Source organism: Blennius ocellaris (assembly GCF_963422515.1).
Source record: "Blennius ocellaris genome assembly, chromosome: 23".
NCBI lineage: Eukaryota > Metazoa > Chordata > Actinopteri > Blenniiformes > Blenniidae > Blennius > Blennius ocellaris.
This window is the reverse complement of record NC_137672.1, coordinates 7471493-7490903: the sequence shown is the minus strand read 5'-3', so window position 1 is coordinate 7490903 and position 19411 is coordinate 7471493. Positions and strand designations below refer to the sequence as shown.

Genomic DNA, 19411 nt, shown 5'->3' with positions numbered 1-19411 from the left:
CACACACACACACACACACACACACACGCAGCAAAATCAAATGTGTCACTTTCTCGTGGGCCACTTTGGAAAAAGGTCAGCTCGTCTGTAATTGGGAGGCGTTTATTTTTATTTTATCTTATTTATTTATTTATTTTTTTGAGCAGGCCTATAATAAGGTCAGCGTTCGTTGAGGGGAGGGGGGGAAACGCTTGAAGCTGATTCGTGCAGATCTTTGTATTGAAAGTGCCGCTTCCTGCTGTCTCTCCCTCTCTCCCTCTCTCTCTCTCTCTCTCGCTCTCTGCAGGTCCTCCCATCATCTCCAGCGACTCGGTCCAGTACGCCGTGAGGGGCGAGCGAGGGGAGGTGAAGTGCTACATCGCCAGCACGCCTCCCCCAGATAAGATAGTGAGTACGGCCGTCCGTGGAAACGTCCAGATTATTTGCCCTGCATCAATTATTCAGAGAGGAAAAATGCCCAATGTAGGAAGAAAAAAAGAAACGGGGATGGGGGGGGGGGGGGGGGGGGGCACATGGTTGTGCTTTTCAGCCCGACAGCAGTTTTACTCTCACTGTAGCTTTTTCTCTTTCCTAAATGGCTCTCTGCCTGCGCCGCTGACGCTTTCAGGCACTGTCCCCCTTTTTCTTTGTTGAGTGGTGACTCAGCCTCAAACTCCCCTCCGATGTTTCCTCCATCCCATCGCATAAACAAAACCAACGCTGCGCCGCGTTTTTTTTTTTAGCCCGGGCCCGGACGCTCTCCAGCGCGTCGTGGCGTTTTCCTCGGCGAAGTGATCCGTCCTGACTCGGCGCGCCTTAATGCGAGAGGTTGGGACCGGAAAAAAAAAAGGGGGGGGGATTTATGAAATATAAAAGGGCCGCGGAGGAAGAGTTGTCCCAGTAAACGCCACGACAGGAGATTCTCCTCCTCCGGAGTAAGTGGGCAGATTATGGGAACATGTGGGCCTTATGCATAATTAACCCGCCTCTGTACGCCGCGGCGCTGCTGAATAATACAGCTGCTTTTAGCGGCGCCCAAGTTGGAGGATGTGCAGGATTCATCGCGCGGAAACACAAACTGTTGCCGGACGCCGATGTCACAAACGCCATTTACTGTGTTGTTTAGAATAGTGACAACCGGCCGTACTATGTGTTTATGATTAAATATATTTATCAATCAGCGTTATTCAGAAGAATTCATATTAAAGGTTTGAATCTCCACAGAATCAACGAAACACGTTTGTGTGTGGACGAGTAGAGAAGCACACATCAACAAAACACAAAAGTAGGACGTCTACTTTGTGTTTTGTTGGGAAAAAAATGAACTTTTGTTGTCATGTTTCTGATTAATTTCCGTTCTTTTAGCTCAGTGTGCCGCCCTTCAGTTCAACGAGCCGTTTCAGACTCTTTCTCTTTAAGGCATTGCCGCCTTGCGATTGGCTGATCAGGCAGTTTCTGTTTTAATTCATAAACATGGTGTATAATAAAGCCAGTTTCATTTCTTGTTTTCATATCTGCCTTTTTCTTCTGTTTCACCTCAATATTTGATGCTTTTTTCTTTGAGTTTTATGTTAATGTGAATATTTTCGTGTGTGAATCAGCCATTTAGTGTATTGTTTAGAATATCAATAACCGGCTATACTATGTGTTTATGATTAAATATATTTATCAATCAGCGTTATTCATAAGAATTCATATTAAAGGTTTGAATCTCCACAGAATCGACGAAGCACGTTTGTGTGGACGAGTAGAGAAGCACACATGAAAAAAATTGACATTTGTTGTCATGTCTCTGTCTCTTTAAGGCATTGCCGTCTTGCGATTGGCTAATCAGGCAGTTTCTTTTTTAATTCATAAACATGGAGTAAAATAAAGCCAGTTTCATTTCTTTATGCCACATGGTCATATCTGCCTTTTTCTTCTGTTTCACCTCATTGTTTAACGCTTTTTTCTTTGAGTTTCATGTTAATGTGAATATTTCCATGTGTGTGTGTTGCAGGTGTGGGCGTGGAAGGAGAACGTGTGGGAGAAGGAGAAGGGCACGCTGCTGGAGCGCTACACGGTGGAGCAGAGCAAGCCGTCGGCGGAGGGCGGCGGCGTCCTCTCCACCCTCACCATCAACAACGTGATGGAGTCCGACTTCCTGTCCACGTACAACTGCACGGCGTGGAACGCGTTCGGCCCCGGCACCATGATCATCTCGCTGGAGGAGACGGGTGCGTTGGTTCGGGGAAACCGCCTCGGCGGGGGGATGGGGGGAGGAGGTAAACCCGCGAAGGATTAACGTTCCTCTCTTTCCGTGTGCGCCACAGAGGACGTTCCAGTGGGGATCATTGCCGGCGGGACCGTGGGCTCCACCATCTTCCTGTTCATCTTCCTGCTGGTTCTGGTTCTTGTCTTCTACCGGCAGCGCAAAGGCAGTGAGTCATTCTCCCCGTGGGCTTTTCACATACGACATCATGCAAAAATGGTGGGATTATTCATGACTTCAGTGGAGGATTGTGCTTTAAATGCTCGGAGTGGCTCGCGCAAAAAAACACACGCCGGCCGACAGGCGCGCGTCCGTCCCCCCCCCCCCCGCGTTCAACCACCGCCGTGTTTTCTTCTTCTTGGCAGGTCGGCGCGGGGTCACGCTGGGTAAGCCCGACATCAAGGTGGAGACGATCAACAAGGAGAGCCACAGCTTGGAGGAGGACTCCGGCAGCGTGTCCACGGCCTCGCGCATGGTCAAGGCCATGTACTCGGTGAGCAGCAGTGGGACGCCGGTGTTGTCTCCCCCCCCCCCCCCCCCCCCCGGCCCCCCACCCAGGACAACTGTTTGCACAGCCCGCAGCTGTAGAGAAAAGCTGCGGGGATTAACTCGGTCACCTCTCCCCGCGCCGCACCACAAAACCAAAAACTCTGTGATTTCTCCCCCTTTTTTAAACCAAAAAAAATCCTCTTTTAACACTTTTATTACCATTCTCTCCTCTTTTTCCCTTCTGCTGCTTTTCTTCCATCTTCTGTTTTTTTTGTTGTTTTGGCACCTTTTTGTTGTTGCTTTCTTTTTCTATTCTTTTTTTGTTTGTTTTTGTTCTGTTTTTTTCGTTGTTGTTTGACGCTTTAGTTTCTTCCCTCTGTGTCCTTCTCTCCTTCCAATCAGCCCTTTAAAGATGACATAGAGCTCAAGTCCGACCTCCGCAGCGACACCCTGGACACCCGCCAGGAGTACGACCTCAAGGTGAGACCACGCGCAAAAGAAACCGCTATTTTCATCATGGAGGGATTAGAAAAGATATTACCGTTTCGCCAGTCAGTCATTTTAACAGTTAATTTAAAAATGTTTTAACACTCTATAATAATAATAATAATAGTAGAAGAGCTGAAATGAAGTAAAACTGCTATGACAGAGACTCACTGCTGCCACCTAATGTACAAAAATTAGCTATTGTGCAAAATTCACTTTCTAATGATTTTATAAAAGTAATATTCATCCCCATACCGGGAACGACACCCCAGAAGAGAAGAAGGTCTGTCCTCTCTCTCCCCGGCTTGTTCCAGGTTTTAAAAAGTGTGTTGCTCCAACCAGCCAATCAGAAATCAAACCCTCTATAGTGTCATCGGGGGTTTAGCCAATCACAATCAAGGGAGGCTCCTCCCCTTTGACTCCTCCCACAATTAAGCAGCTCTACTCTGGCACATGGCGCCACGAGAGGAAGTACTTCCTCCTCTTCCCAATTATGGTCATGTGTGGGCGGAGCCAGTCCAGCTCACACAGACACAGCAGATTCTGAATGCAGCTCCTAGGATCCAATATTCAAATGGGGTAAAGCAACTTTTAATATAATGATTTGGGACCAATGAGACCACGTGAAAGTGTTGAAAATATGTATGATATGACCTCTTTAAATATAAACTTCACTCACTTTAAGCACAACAACAACTTCTTTTAGTTGTTTTCTTCACATGACGTAAATATAAAAATATTCTGCGACACATCATCTGGGACAACTAGATGGTGTGTTTTTGTCCCTATTACTGATGCATTTTGTGACGAATGAGGCTTCTTACTTGGATGTGACTTAAACTCAGCAAAAGTGGAAATGATAGAAACATTTAACTTTCCCGGTGAAAAATTCCCAGTTTGACAACATTGAGAAGCATTTTTTCCCCCAATCAAAAGTAGATCCTTTTCCCCATTTCCTTGTCACTTAGTGTCCGTGATCCCGTGCAGTGATTTTTGATTGAACTTTCCATGACTTTTTTTTTTTTTTTTTTGAAATCCGAGTCTCAGAATTCGCCAGGGAGAGTAAATCTATTTTGTACAGTGGTTTTCCCTTCACTGTTGATTCTCAGTTTGTCTTTTATTCCCAACCGTGAGTCAACTCTTCTCTCTGATTACAGTCAGAACAAAGTAACGCAGCCCAAATTGAGTAGGAGTTTTTTGAAAAGAACAAAGTTCAAGACGACTAATACTGATTTAGCAGGCATGAATCATTTACACTCTTTGACACCGTGAGGTTGTGGCGAAGGTGACGAAGGTTGTTTTTTTTTTCTTTTCCTTCATGCGAGAAGCTGCCAAAACGTTCCTCTGAAACTCCCCTCCATGAATATTTTGTGAGGGCAAACAAAAAAAAACCGCCCCTCTAGCTGGAGTGCTGCCTCGGATCACTTTGAAGGAACACAGACATGAATCCACCCCGGGAGGTGGTTAGATCACCTCGACAACTGGCTCAGCCAGACTCTCTCTCTCTCTCTCTCTCCCTCTGTCTCTGTCTCTCTCTCTCTCACTGTCTTTTTTTAAACTTTTAGTTTGTCTCTGTGCCGCCTGAAGCGCCAAAGCATGCCAAACAAAGTGGGGTTGGAAAAGGAGTCTGGAAGACAAAGAGACGTGTCAAAGGGAGGGCAGAGAGGAGATGGGGAGAGCGTGCAGCTTTCAGCTGGGGGGGGGGGGGCGGTCAACCATGCATGCAGGCTGGATGCTCCCCAGGTCAAACAACGGCAGCCCTAAAACCAGCGGTTGCTTCAAAACGCACACAAATACAAGATGATAATAGGCAATTTGCTGACAGCTATAATAAATGCAAAAAGGGATGCATGATGAAGCTGCTTCCTCCAATCTTCATCAGGATGTGGACCTGTGAATGTGTCGTGGTGGTTTTTGTCGGAATCAAACCGCTGGCGAAGGTGCAGCCTTCACCGGGGGACATATTTGACACTGCCAAGTAGGAAAGGGTACAACTCCCCGCTGCCAAACTGGGAACTTCCCACTGGAAGCTCCCCGAAGTGAGTCTTGTGTCACCGGACACAAACGCTTCTTGTTTTTTAATTTCATAATTACAGACTCGAAAACGTGTCTCAAACTCACTGCGCGTGCCGGTAAAGCTTTATAAGAATAGTGGTGACAGGAGGAAATACTCACTGGACACTTGACAGCAGCGAACTGGGAAGTGGGACCTTAGTAACTGGTAACTTCCCTACATTAATGGGTTACGACCAGTCGCTGCTCATTTGGCCAAAAGTAGTTTAAGATGCAACTTTGTGCCAAATGAGCAGCGACTGGTCGTAACCCATTAATGTAGGGAAGTTACCAGTTACTAAGGTCCCACTTCCCAGTCGCTGCTCATTTGGCCAAAAGTAGTTTAAGATGCAACTTTGTGGCAAACGGAAAACAAAACTTTACTAGCTGCATTGTTTTAAATCGTGTGTGTGTGTGTGTGTGCGCGTGTGTGTGTGTGTGTGTGTGTGTGTGTGTGTGTGTGTGTGTGTGTGTGTGTGTGTGTGTGTGTGTGTGTGTGTGTGTGTGTATGTATATATACATATATATGTATATATGTATATATATATATATATATATATATATATACACATATAGGTGTGTGTGTATATATATACATATATGTATATGTATATATATGTGTATATATACATATATATACATACAAATATGTATGTATGTGTATATATATATATATATTCACATATATATGTATATGTGTATGTATATATACATATATATGTATATATATATATATATATATATATATACATATAGGTGTGTGTGTATATATATACATATATGTATATGTATATATATGTGTATATATACATATATGTATATGTATATATATGTGTATATATACATATATATACATACAAATATGTATGTATGTGTATATATATATATATTCACATATATATGTATATGTGTATGTATATATACATACACACATATATATGTGTATATATATATATGTGTATATATGTATATGTGTGTGTGTGTATGTATATCATCATCCGTCCGTAGCATTCGGCAGTGAACACATCTTGTGTGTCCTGCTCTCTCTCTCTCTCCCTCCCTCTCTCTCTCTCTCTCTCTCTCCCTCTCCCTCTCTCCCCCCTCAGAGCTTTCAGGGTTTTTATTCTTGACGTAAATGGGACAGACGCGAGCTTTGCTAGTTTGTTGGGGTAGTTGACAACGGTTGTACTTAAAGCCCAGAAATAGAGCGTGTGTGTCGGGGTGAGTCATTTGTGTTGGAGGAGCTAAGTGGGGTGAATCGGGGCCGCAGGGAGAGCTGCAACAACATTTCTGAATGTGTGAGATCAGCTTGTCTTCTGTGGCTTTAAATCCCATTTAAAAAAAAAAAAAAAGAAAGAAAAAGATTTGTGATTATCGGGCAGGTTTTGCAGTTTGCTTGCTTCACCGTCGGTGCAAGTTTTATGCTACGTGTTGTAAAAACAAAGCACTGAGGTGCATTCAAACTCCAATTTACTACACTGTGAATCCCACTCCGTCAAAAGCAGCTGTTAAATTAATGAACTCCGTTTTTGTTTTTTTAAAAACTCATTTCAGCCGTTGTTTCTCGCTCATATTAAGTCAAAATGCCGCTGACTTGGTGTTACGATGTTTTATTGACTTCAAAAATGAAGAAAATCTCAAGTTTCTGTTCCGAACCATCGAGATCTGACGATTTTTACCTTAAAAAGTCAACTTCGCACACAATTAGTCCCAAAACGACACTCGGGCCGTTTCATATAAAACGAAGCGACACGTTCAGCAGTTCGCTTCTTCGCTTTTTTTTTTCACACGGTCGGCCGACCGGAGGCTGTTTGTGTTGACATGATTTTTTGACAATGCGTCTCGTAGGAGGACTCGCGGGCTGAACACGAGCGTCGGCGGCACCGTGCCGACTTTGCCGCTATATTTAGAGAGTACCCAGAACCCTCCGGTGACTCTTTTACAAGCGACGGTGACGTGGCGTTTTGACTCTGACGTGAACGTGTACGTGTGTGTGTGTGTGTGTGTGTGTGTGTGTGTGTGTGTGTGTGTGTGTGTGTGTGTGTGTGTGTCGCTCTTACCGATCGTAACGAGCGTCAAGGTTTAAATTATCAACAGTTGAAAGTGGAGAACGTTTTTTTTTTAATTCTGTGATTCCCCCTGGAGTTTTCCACTTAAAATCGTCACGTAATATGCAAATTTTGAAAGCTTGAAAGTGAATGACAAATTAAGTAGAAGTATAAATGTTGTATTAAATGAGCGGCTGGTTTTAGAATGAACCACAAATGCATGTTATTTTAAGGGTTTGTGAGTTTGTCATAGTCCCTTTAGGGATCGTATGCTTAATTCATAAGAATATACAATAGTTACACAGCCTAAATATTTCAAATAATTACATATATATATATATTTTTTACTTTAAATGACAAATACTGAAGGAATTACTTAATTTACCAAACTGGAGGATTGTCTCCATGTGCTCATGTCTTCTGCCGTCGGTGTCACTGTGATGTTTGGAAAAAAACACGATTTGCATACATTTCTGAGCTGCTGAGTCAAAAAAAAAAAAAAGTGCTCTGGCAGCACAGTCCTTAATGAGGTCGGATGAGGATCAGCCTGACATCTGACCTTCTGCAGCCGCGGAAAAAAACATTGTCTCATCAGGAAGTGGCATATCATTAATTACAAAAGCTCTCTGACCTCAGGAATTACACGGCGACGTGTGAAAAAAAAAAATCTCCATTCGAAGCCCGGGCCCCGGCACTCTGAGTGAGATTTGGTTCAGACTGATTCACAGACATGTAAGAAAGCGTCAGAGCAGGAGGAGGAGGAGCTCTAAAGTTTGATTGACGTTGTAGGAAGCCTCAAATCTGCATTTGGATTCGTGTCGGCTGCAAACTGAGGACAAGACGAGGAAACGAGACCCGCCGGCTGCCTGGTATTTCCAGTAAAAGTAACTGAGTTGACATGAAGGTCACAAACGAAGAGTCCTTTGATTCACACTGAGTAGCACATTTATAGAGCTGGAAATATTGACCGGTAGTTTTGCTCTAAATTTGACTTTTTCTTCATTATTCTAAGTTGATATGGAGTTCTTAAAGTGGACTGTTATTATAAGAAATATCATATTTTCTGGATTATAGGTGAATTTCTTTTTTTGTTCTGTGACAATAAATGAACTATACAGATACATACCATCTGTGACCACTAGATGTCACTGTGTCCCAGAAAGCAGAAGCAGGCCATCAGAAAGGAAAAGAGCTCAGAAGGTTGACGCCTCGTTTCGTTTCTCCCTGCAGGACCCGACCAACGGCTACTACAACGTCCGCGCCTCCACCCACGACGAGGTCCGCCCCGCCTCGCGCTCCACCATGCACTACTCGGACTACCGCTCCCCGACGGGGACGCCGGGAGGCGCGGCGTCCATCAGCAGCAGCACGGGCGGCTCGGGGGCCACGGCCAGCGGCGGCGCCCCGGTCCCCGCCGGGGCCCTCACCTCCCCCGGCCGCCCGCAGGCCTGCTACGACCCGCGGCCCCCCTCCAGACTCTCCCACATCAGCTACGCCCAGTTCAACACCTTCACCCGCGGCGGCCCGAGCCAGCAGCCGCCGCCGCCGGCCAACCCGGCCAACCCGGCGGGCGGCGACTTCCCCGGCGACTGCGGCCTGCTGGACTCCACCTCCCAGCTGGCCTACGACAACTACGGCTACCCGTCGCACTACCAGACCTACCGCATGGGCTTCGCCCCGTCCAGCCTGGCGCCGTTGGAGGCCGGCCCGTCCTACGAGATGTACGGGGTGGGCGCCGGCGTGCCGAGCCCCGGCGCCGGCGTGGGCGTGGTGGGGAGCCCCGGCGGCGTGGGCGTGGCGGCGGGGGGCCCCGGGGGGGGCCCGGCCCCCGCGGGCTCGGAGCCCGGACTGGGCAAATACGGCAGCTCCACCCGCTTCTCGTACACGTCGCAACACTCTGACTACTCCCACAGCCGGCACACGCAACGGATGCAGACTCACGTGTGAGACGGAGCGGCGAGAAACCCCCCCCACCCCACACAGCCCGAGCCTGACCATCAGGAGGCTTCTTATAAATAGTGTCAGACACACACATAAACACACATACACACACACACACACTGCATAACACTAGAAAACATCCCCACACACACACACATGCACAAAGAGTCCGAAAACCGTGGCGGTGGGGGAGGGGGGGAGGGGCGGGAGGAGGGAACGGTGGCGTTCCGGCGAGACAGGGAAGGGGAAATTCCACGCGGTCTTGAATTCCCTCACTTCCCGATGTGTTTGGATCAAGAAGGAGCTCGGAGAGAGTGGACAGCGCAAAGTCACAATCAGGCCCCGGAGGGGGGAGGGGGGGGGGGGGGGGGGGGTTAGCGAGGACCCAAGAAGAGGAGATGAGAGAGAGGGACAAAGAGATCGCAGGTCTTCGAAAAGCTCATAGCGTTTCGCTGTGTGGAACCGACTTTGTACAACGACGAGAGTCTTCAAAGCAAACCGACTGTCAAAGGAATCTGAAAGAAACCTCAAGCAGTGCAAGTCATTTCTGGCCCTCATCGGATCTGTTTCATTCGCTGGTTGTCTTATTCATAGTGCACATATCGACGGAGTCTGTTCAGTGTTACTGACGGAGGGGGAGGGGTGGGGTGGTGTTGAGGCTTCGGGAAGGTTCGCCATCGTTTTGCACTGCATCCACCGTATTCATGCTTAGACGTCCTTCTTATCTATAACCAGGGTGCGATTTTCTGGAGCGGGGGCGGGGGCGGAGTCTAAATTCTCCCCTCAGGCGGCGGGAGACGAAAGCCTCTCGCGCAATCGGGAGTGAAAACGATACAGCGTTTTAGCAGATCGACGCCACTCTCAGACAGTTTCCCAGTGGAAACGGCACTTTTTGACCAAAGGCCTCCAAAACCGCCACGTTTCCAAAATGCTCGATTTAATCGGAGAAACTCAATTATCACTTCACTTCAACCTCGTGGTTTTTTTGCACAACAGCGAACTTTGTGACTTTCCCAATATATTACCTGCTCTCACTCCACTTATCCCCCCCCACCTCGATTCCCTTCTGAAATTTAACACGAATGGGGGAAAAATGCTGCCCCCTCCTGGCCTCCTCCCGAATCGCACCCCACCCTCTCTGTATCTGTGTGTTCTACGTCTTCTTTTTATTTGCACACCGAGACTAGAGCTTTGTATTCTATTTTTTGAACATTACAGAATTATTTTTGTCTATGTATTAAAAACGTGTAACGTGTACGTAAACGGACCAAAAGTCGGGAGCGCGAGCGACATCCACCACACGAGGAAGAAGGGAATGGGGAGAAAAAAAAAGACAAAAAAAGGTGTATCAGTGTATAAACCTAGTGCCAAGTGTTCATGTCGTTCTCCACCGTAGATATGCAGTAGGGGCTCCTCCTATCGGCGGCCGTCGCTCTACGAAACCAGGCCTCGGGTCTTTTCCCAGACGTTTCTTTTTATATTATCATTTTTTTTGGAAAGACTACAAGCCTGGCTGCAGACGGAGGGAGAACACAGATGTTGGGGTTTAGAGTGGCCTTATAGGGGAACATTGTCATACATTTCCAATTTTTTTGGGGGGGGAATCATTCCTCATTGCCAAAAAAAAAAAAAAAATAGAAGATAAGATAATAAAAAAGAAATTAAAGTGGCCAGAGGAGGAGAATGTGTCAGAGAGGTTCGACGAAGGCTCGTCCACAAATATCGACATGTAGTAGTGTGTGACTGCGCCGAGCGTGTGGGTGTGTGAGTGAGAGCGAGGGGCAGTTGCGTGGGCGCGCACATCGATTTGTACAGCGTGTTTGTATAGACGTGTGAATGGGTGCGCGCACGAATGTGTGTGTGTGTGTGTGGAGAGCATACTGTACACCCGACTGTTGTATGCGTGTCTGTGTGTGTATACAGTGTGCGTGTGTGTCCAAGCCCGAGGGTGCGTGCGTGTGTGTTTGTTACAGTATATGTCCATATCATTTCTCTCACAATCCTGTCCCAGTACTTTTATACCTCTGGTAGGACTGTATCCTGTATTATTGTGTCTTTGAATTTAGAAGAATCCAATGTTTATCTTATTGTACTGTTCTTCGTAGCAAGGAGGAAACTGTTCAAAAGATGTACAACGAACATTATCAAACTCATTTTTTAATTTCATTATCTTCAATATTTTTTAAAAATGGTATGTAATTATTTTTCCACAGTATTACATAAATAAAAGCACTGTTTTTTATAATAACGCCGGTTCAGTTGTCTCTCACCGTTTTTAATCTTTTGTATACACACAGCTGGACACACCTTGTTTCTTTTATGAAAATATGTTTTTATGTATTATTGCATGCATATATATAAGACAAAAACACAGGATAATTTGACTGACGTGATCAGTAAGCATTAATCGTGGACCAAAGTCCAAGATGTTTTTGGAGACAAAACAGGAGACGGCACAAAACTGACAAATAAAACCGACCAGGATAACACATTGTACAATAACAACAACCCCGTGATGAGTTCAGGAGCTCAATTTGAGTCTACAAAGTCAGAGATTCCTATTAAAATACACAATGAAGTCACGGCTTGACAGTTTCCAGCCAAAGCACAAGATAAAACCAACTCAATTCAACAAAAACCCCACCTAAATCATAAACTAGTATAGGAGACAATTTATGTCACCTCAAAAAATAATGTTTTTATTCGGACTTTAATCTCTGGCTTTGTTCTCATTCAGAACATTGTTGTGAAAATGTTCCCTCTTTAATCTGTTACTATGTAAGGCACTTTTGTTTTGCTGAGTTTGGAATTCAAATTTTAACAGTTTAAAAAAAAAAAAATCAACAAAGCCATCCATTGATTTTCTATCCCACTTAACTGTGTTCAGCGTTGCATGGGGCAATGACACAGAGAGACAGAAAACCACACACACGCTCACATACATTCACAGTTATGGGAAACTTAGAGTCACCAATTAACCCCACATGCATGTTTTTTGGACTTTGAGCAAATTAGAGTATCAATAAAAGCCTTTGTAAAAACATACTATAACTGTCATTAAGTATATTATTGTCTACTTCCACATAAATTTTGTAAAAACTTTACAGATTTATATTTTGTCTTTATAAACCTCGAAAAGCGTCTGACCTGCTCAAAATGACCAACTAATTTAAGAATTTAAATCTCATTGTTATTGCTTGATTATTTATTTTTTGTTGAAGCAAGTATAAAATACACAACCAAGTCATCAAATATCAACTTACAAAAACCACTGTAAAAATAGTATATATTTCTTCAGCCTGTTTTTTTGGTTTGATAGAGAGAATAGATACAATAGTACTCCTCGTCCGGCAGGTGGCGCGCTCACACTTGACTTCTCCATTGTCGCTGCAAAAACACCACAGAAGAAGAACGTCATTGGCCGTGATGGCGTCCACAATGTTGAGGTCGCTCACTAAACTCGGACGTCCTTCAACAAAATTAGTATTAGGCAACAATTTGCTGAGCCCGGGCTGTACTGTTCTGCAGACCAGGTATGAGGACGAGTTGTCGAAACGTGGCTTTGTGTGCGGAGTCTGTTTTAATAGCTTTGTTAGCTTGGGCTATACGTAAGTTATCCGAATGGCTAACGCTAGCACGATGCTAAATACTGTTTCTAATCAAAGTGACACCAACACCGAACTGGTTCTGCTTTTAATTTCGAAAGAGACGAGATGTAAGATGTGCACAGTGAAGTAGCAGGGTTGTTTTTTATTTATTGAAAGGCTCCCTGTTAAGCTGCTATGAGGCTAACCTGCCGGTGTCGGTACTGGTTACTATTCACATCTATCATCTTCAGCCAGTTTAAGGTCAACATGCTTCCTACAAGGAGGATTACACGCTTATAAACGAAACATTGTGAATTCAGGTGGCTGGCGTCCATCGTGCTATTTTACACTTGCTGTTTTATCCCATTTAAAAGTCGACTATGTCATTCATATATCATTTAGCAGTTGGCGCAGATGTCTTTTTAAATGGCCCACAATGCTTAAGAAAACTCAAGGTGACTGAAATATGTTGTTTTTCAGCTTGTTATGAACTTATGTCACCTCGTTTCGTAACGTTACATGATATAGCATTACATATTTGGGTCACTGGCATATAGCCTGCATGCACAATATTACCCACAGAGCATCGATGTTACCTGATATTATAAAGTAACATGAATCGACACATACACAGTTTATAATAACACAGTTTGGTTCACATAACTGCACATCTTGTTGGCTTTTTGTTATTTTGCAGTGGCTTGATGTCCTATTTTATGATGCAAATTAGTTTTATCAATGCAGTTTTGTAAAGAAGTGTTTTGTGGGTTTAATAGTCGTCGTCATTTTCCATCACGGTCTTTATATCAAGCGTCTTGCCCAACAAGAATCCATGTAGAACAGCCTCTTCTACAGAGAGCCTATGAGGCGCCGTCGACCGCCTTCTTGAATAAAGATGTGGTGTGTGAGCAGGAATCTCCCGCCGGCAGCCGAAAGTTGAGAATGTGTTTGCTGGTTTTGCTTTTCAGGCAGAAGCAATGGCAGCCGGATCCGGAGTATATGGAGCAGTACGCCGGGGCGGTGATGTACCCCACCGCCATTAACGAGAAGTGGACGCCGCCACCGTGGAATGGTACACTTCAACCTGACTCCAGACTTGAGCGAGATGCAAAAGCCTGTAATGGCATAAACGTCACAACCGCAAATCCCTAATGATTGGCGGAGACCCTTTTACTGCCATCTTTGTTTAAAATTTTTTTTAGAACAGATCCTGATTTTAATAAGCGTTGAAGGTATTTCGATGACCTATTTTATTAAACCACTAATTTGTATACCTAAAAGTCCTAAAGTGTACTAACGGTTGCGATTTGAACGCAAATAAGAGCCAATTTTCAAATAAGAGGCCTCTGCCTGTGCGTTATAGAGCCTCTTTATCTGTGCAGCTATTAGTTCTTATATGTCAATAAAACAGTGGATCGGGTGGAGTCCAGTGAGGAAGGACTCGTCTTCTCCCACAGCAAGTTTCTGTGTTATTTCATTGAAATGTCCTTTTGGTTTGATAAATTATCCAAACATCATATAAATAACATTTTCCTTTTATTAACCTTTATTGTCTTTGTGAGGCTTGATGTTGGACGCTGCTTCTTTAGGTTCAATGAGGACTAAAATGATGACGATAATCATCACGAGCCTGAGAAGACTGTATCTCCTTCCAGACAAAGATCCTCCCGCCGAGAAGGACGTGTCCAACCTGACCCTCAACTTCGGCCCGCAGCACCCGGCCGCCCACGGCGTGCTGCGCCTGGTGATGGAGCTCAGCGGCGAGTCCGTCAAGAAGTGCGACCCCCACATCGGCCTGCTGCACCGCGGCACCGAGAAGCTGATCGAGTACAAGACCTACCTGCAGGTTCGGCCGCCCGTCTTGACGAGAAGCGACGACGAGGCGACGAGCCCCTTTTTTCAGGAAACGTCCCATCTGTTTTGACCCGCCGATTCTCTCACGCTTTCAGGCTCTGCCCTACTTTGACCGTCTGGACTACGTGTCCATGATGTGTAACGAGCAGGCCTACTCGCTGGCCGTGGAGAGGCTGCTCAACATCCAAGCTCCGCCCCGGGCGGAGTGGATCAGAGGTACCAACTTATCAGACAGCTGAAATCTGTAATACGTGTTTTTACAACTGACTTTACATCAGCAGGATGTGTTAGAATGTCCAGTGGTTCACACATATTTAAAGCTTTTAAACTTGTTCCTTGAAATCCCTTGAGAACCTTAAAAACAACCTCAATAGATGTATTTTAAATGTTCTTATTCGAAGCCTGAAGCTTGTGTTATCTCACATACTTTTTGCTCTATTCGTCGTCCATTCATCGAAACAAACAGTGACTGAGACCGACATGGAAATATGTCCAAATAGTTCAAAAGAGTAGCTGAAATCAGGGAATGGAATGAAGAAATATCCAGTCTAAAGCTCGTCAAGCCGACCAAGTTGTTTTAATTTCATACAATACTTTCTGCCATAAGATGGCGTAGTGACTGAGTCCAGTGTCTAAAGGAGATTTAGATTCCTGGACAAACTATATTTGAATTCTGGCCGTTTACCACCACGAGAACAGAGACATGTTCTGTTGTCATGAGATATTTCATCATCGATTTTACTCTCCAAGCAAAACTGCATGTCTGCAGTAAAAGATGATTTTAAGTCAGTTTTACGTCAGTGGACTCATTACTGGGTCATTTTCTCGGCTCTAAATGCTCGGATGTATATTGTTTTTATGCGTTTGCAGTCCTGTACGGAGAGCTGACTCGCATCCTGAACCACATCATGGCCATCACCACGCACGCCCTCGACATCGGTGCCATGACGCCTTTCTTCTGGATGTTCGAGGAGAGGGAGAAGGTGGGAACTACGCTGCACTTTTTAATACGTTTCAATGCTAAATCCTCTTTTTTAAAAATCCGTTTTGGGAATATTGGGGAACATTTTATGGAGTGCGGCAGTTTTAGATCAAGGTCATTTATATCAGAGGCTTGTTGTTTTTTTTCTTCTGAAGAAGAAATTATTGCTTTTGGCAGAAACACACACTGAGATGTTTTCTTCTTGCAGATGTTTGAGTTCTACGAGCGCGTGTCCGGAGCCAGGATGCATGCAGCCTACGTCCGGCCCGGCGGCGTCCACCAGGTAGAAGAAACACAACCAGGCCGACTATTTTCCCTGATGCACGCATTCTGACGCCACTGACAGGAAGTGGCTTGATACTTTTCACGTAAACAGTTAAAGGGGTTCATATTATGCTAAAATTCACTTTCTAAAGGTTTTCCAACTGTAATAATGGAGTAAAAAAACTCTGTCCTCTTTCTCTTTGACTTGTTTAATTTTTAAAAAGCGTGTTGCTCCAACGAGCCAATCAGAAATTAAACCCTATGTCGTGTTCAACCAATCACAATCAAGGTAGACTCCTCCCCCTTCGACCCGCCTACAATCAGGCAGCTCTGGCACATGGCACCACGAGAGGAAGTACTTCCTCCTCTTCCCAAGATGGGCATGTGTGTGGGCGGAGCCAGTCCAGCTCCCACAGACACAGCAGATTCTGAATGTAGCTCCTCTGATCCAACATTCTAATGGAGGGAAAATCAAGGAAAAGCTGGATTTGGGGCGATAAACTTTGAATACAATGTTTTTGGACCAACGAGTTGAAAAAATCTGTGTAATATGACCCATTTAAAGATATCTGGACAATTGAAAATAAAATAAAAAACCTACTAGGAAGCGGAGAAATGGCGGTAACGTCACTGTAAATGAAGCGTAAATGCACTCAGCCGTTAAAAACCATTGTGTGTTGCAGGATTTGCCTCTTGGCCTGATGGACGACATCTACGAGTGGTGCAAGAACTTCTCCATTCGAATCGATGAAGTAGAAGAGGTGGACGACTCCCTCTGTCATATTTACACTCGGGAGAAAATTGAATCCAGCACTTATTACATTTTTTATCTTCCTCCCCCCCCCGCCATCTGTGCAGATGCTGACCAACAATCGTATATGGAAGAACCGCACCGTGGACATCGGCGTGGTTACTGCTGAGGAAGCTCTCAACTACGGTTTCAGCGGCGTGATGCTGCGAGGGTCAGGAATCAAGTGGGACCTGAGGAAGTCACAGCCGTACGACAAGTATGACGAGGTGGAGTTCGACGTTCCCATCGGAAGCAAAGGAGACTGTTATGACCGGTACGGGGAATATTTCTACTTCGCTTCACTGTTTTTTTTTCCACTTTTGGCTTTTAGTTTCTGACTTAAAACTGATGGAAGTTGAATCCTGGGTGTCGGTCATCTTTACCGAGTGCAACCTGAGAAAAGAAAGGCTTCGTGAAGTAATTAATTCATCCATTTCAGAACCTGAAAGCTTTTACTTCTACTTAAGAACATCAAGTTGAGTTGTCTTCATTTAACCAGCACAAGGGGGCAAAAAGATGCAGCGGCTCAGGACTCGGCAGGAAGCCTTTGACTTTGTAAATACTGGCAGAGAGAGTCTGAGCGGGGCCGAGCGCTCTAACGCACCGGCAGGTTGTTTATGTTAAAAATAAGACCCGAGGCTGTGGTTTTTCAACATCCTCGGTGCTGCATGCTGTGGTTTCTCAGATCACAATAGTCCTGGAGACGAGACAGAGAGAGCGAGAGAGAGAGAGAGAGAGAGGACTCACTCTGCCACTGTGTATCGGCTCATTCTTCAGATTCTTACACTGATTTTGAACTCGTCGGGAGTTTTGTGGGTCCTCGCTTACTTTTGTATGTGCACAAGGCAAGCTGCTGCAGCCTTCCAGTCTGCACTAAGGGCAAAGAAAACCCGACACACGGACAAACGTGGCGTCAAGGTAGAAGAATAAAATCCACTAGAAGTCCAGCTGAAGATGGAAACATTCAAAGGACATTGTCCACACACACACACACACACACACACACACACACACACACACACACACACACACACACACACACACACACACACACCGTGCGACACTTCAAAAGCCCCACATCAGTACCGACTTTCCTCTCCAGACCAACCGCAGTGTTGACAAGGTGCAGCTTCACGTTACCATGGCAACACTGGACATCTTTCCTTCTTCCAGCTGTGTTTTCCAGAACAATTCAAACATCTCTCCCTGATCCACCTGGAAGCATCCCAACGTTGGGTTTTTTTTTTTTCACATTTTGATCAGTTTCTCTACCAAAACTGCTTCTTTTTAAATTCTTCTTCTTCTTCTTCTGGAGATTAAAATGATCTCGTTCTGTCGTCACACACGCAAATATGTTCCCCTGGGTTTTCTATCAAAACAAATTTATTTATTTTGCTTGAGGAAACTTTTCACCACTGTGGCCTGACCAAGTAATTGAAACAATCCGATGATAAAATACTTGAATTATCATAAAATTCCGTCCTGCTCTGAGTTCCAAGTAGCTGTTGTGTGTAATGTCGCGCCCCGTGTGCTGCAGGTATCTGTGCCGGGTGGAGGAGATGAGGCAGTCCCTGAGGATCGTTCTGCAGGCGCTCAACAAGATGCCCGAGGGGGAGATCAAAGTGGACGACGCCAAAGTGGCTCCGCCCAAGAGGTCTGAGATGAAGGTGAGGCCAGCGTTTGAACTTCCTCCTCCTATTTTTTTTTTCCTTTTCTTTTTCCTACAATGTTGATATTTGGAGTTGGTTTTGTTTAAACTTCCCAGATGTCGATGGAGTCCCTGATCCACCACTTCAAGCTGTACACGGAGGGCTACCAGGTGCCTCCGGGCGCCACCTACACCGCCGTGGAAGCGCCCAAGGTGAGACCGTATTTCCTCCTGTGACTTAAAACAAAGCGCCCCACTTTTACAACTCCTCATGGATTCTCTTTGTGTGTGTGTGTGTGTGTGTTCGGCCCGCAGGGAGAGTTCGGTGTTTACCTGGTGTCGGACGGCTCTAGCAGACCCTACCGCTGCAAGATCAAAGCGCCCGGATTCGCTCACTTGGTAGGAAAAAATATATCAAAAGGCGCCGGCGATCAATTATTCAGCGGCTTTTTTAACGGCCCCGTCCTCCAGGCGGACTCGGCTTCATTAGCCACGTTTTGACGAAGCAATCGGGGTGTTTTTAAAAAGCACACAGAAACCAGCCTCCTTCCTGCTCTGCCGCTAGCTCGCCGCCGTCCACAAGCTAAAAATGGCTTGAAAGTTTATAACTCGGAGCCGCAGGTTGTGAAAACCGACGCGCAGCTCATCAGTTTGTTTCTCTGTCGCAGGCTGGACTGGATAAAATGGCTAAAGGACACATGCTGGCCGACGTGGTGGCCATTATCGGTAAGAACCCCAGCGTGACAGGAGAGGCAGAAGTGGCCACACCTTTGAAGTTGCTCATCGTTTTTTTCTCCTCCTCCCCCTCCTCCTCCTCCTCCTCCTCCTCCTCACAGGTACACAGGATATCGTGTTTGGCGAGGTCGACCGCTAGCTGCCCGAGGATCCTCTTCCTGTTCTGTCTCTTCAGTGTAGTGAGGCTTTCTTGACACGAGGATCTGCCTATAATCGGTTGTACAAATGCCCCAATACACCCAATAAATATTTTATGGACTGTAACGTAGCTGCCTGTGTGTCTCGTCTCACAGTCGTGCTCTGAA

The 19411-nt window shown here is 45.5% G+C and overlaps 2 protein-coding genes across 2 annotated transcripts in view; both read left to right on the top strand.

The window, feature by feature from the left end:
* kirrel1a (kirre like nephrin family adhesion molecule 1a) overlaps window positions 1–9422 on the top strand; it is a 35651-nt gene extending 26229 nt beyond the window's left edge. The window contains 6 exon segments of the mRNA XM_080519103.1: window positions 287–387; window positions 1979–2195; window positions 2292–2399; window positions 2596–2723; window positions 3122–3199; window positions 8536–9422. Coding sequence (XP_080375229.1) covers window positions 287–387; window positions 1979–2195; window positions 2292–2399; window positions 2596–2723; window positions 3122–3199; window positions 8536–9252 — 1349 coding nt within the window. The 3' untranslated portion in view covers window positions 9253–9422.
* A 3223-nt stretch (window positions 9423–12645) lies between these two features.
* On the top strand, window positions 12646–19370 carry ndufs2 (NADH:ubiquinone oxidoreductase core subunit S2). Its single transcript, XM_080519300.1, has 13 exons — window positions 12646–12779; window positions 13802–13905; window positions 14489–14679; window positions 14783–14903; window positions 15558–15670; window positions 15878–15952; window positions 16617–16694; window positions 16792–16997; window positions 18261–18390; window positions 18489–18584; window positions 18687–18770; window positions 19040–19097; window positions 19208–19370. The coding sequence occupies exons 1-13, from the start codon at window positions 12673–12675 to the stop codon at window positions 19243–19245; spliced, it is 1401 nt and encodes a 466-aa protein (XP_080375426.1). The 5' UTR covers window positions 12646–12672; the 3' UTR covers window positions 19246–19370.
* Window positions 19371–19411: the final 41 nt, after the last annotated feature.

What these genes read in the sequence shown, in the direction of transcription:
- ndufs2 (XM_080519300.1), top strand. Translation starts at nt 12,673, where the DNA reads ATGGCGTCCACAATGTTGAGGTCGCTCACTAAACTCGGACGTCCTTCA. An exon ending in AAAGGAGACTGTTATGACCG is followed by an intron (nt 16,998 to 18,260) that starts GTACGGGGAATA and finishes CGTGTGCTGCAG; the next exon opens with GTATCTGTGCCGGGTGGAGG. An exon ending in CCGCCGTGGAAGCGCCCAAG is followed by an intron (nt 18,585 to 18,686) that starts GTGAGACCGTAT and finishes TTCGGCCCGCAG; the next exon opens with GGAGAGTTCGGTGTTTACCT.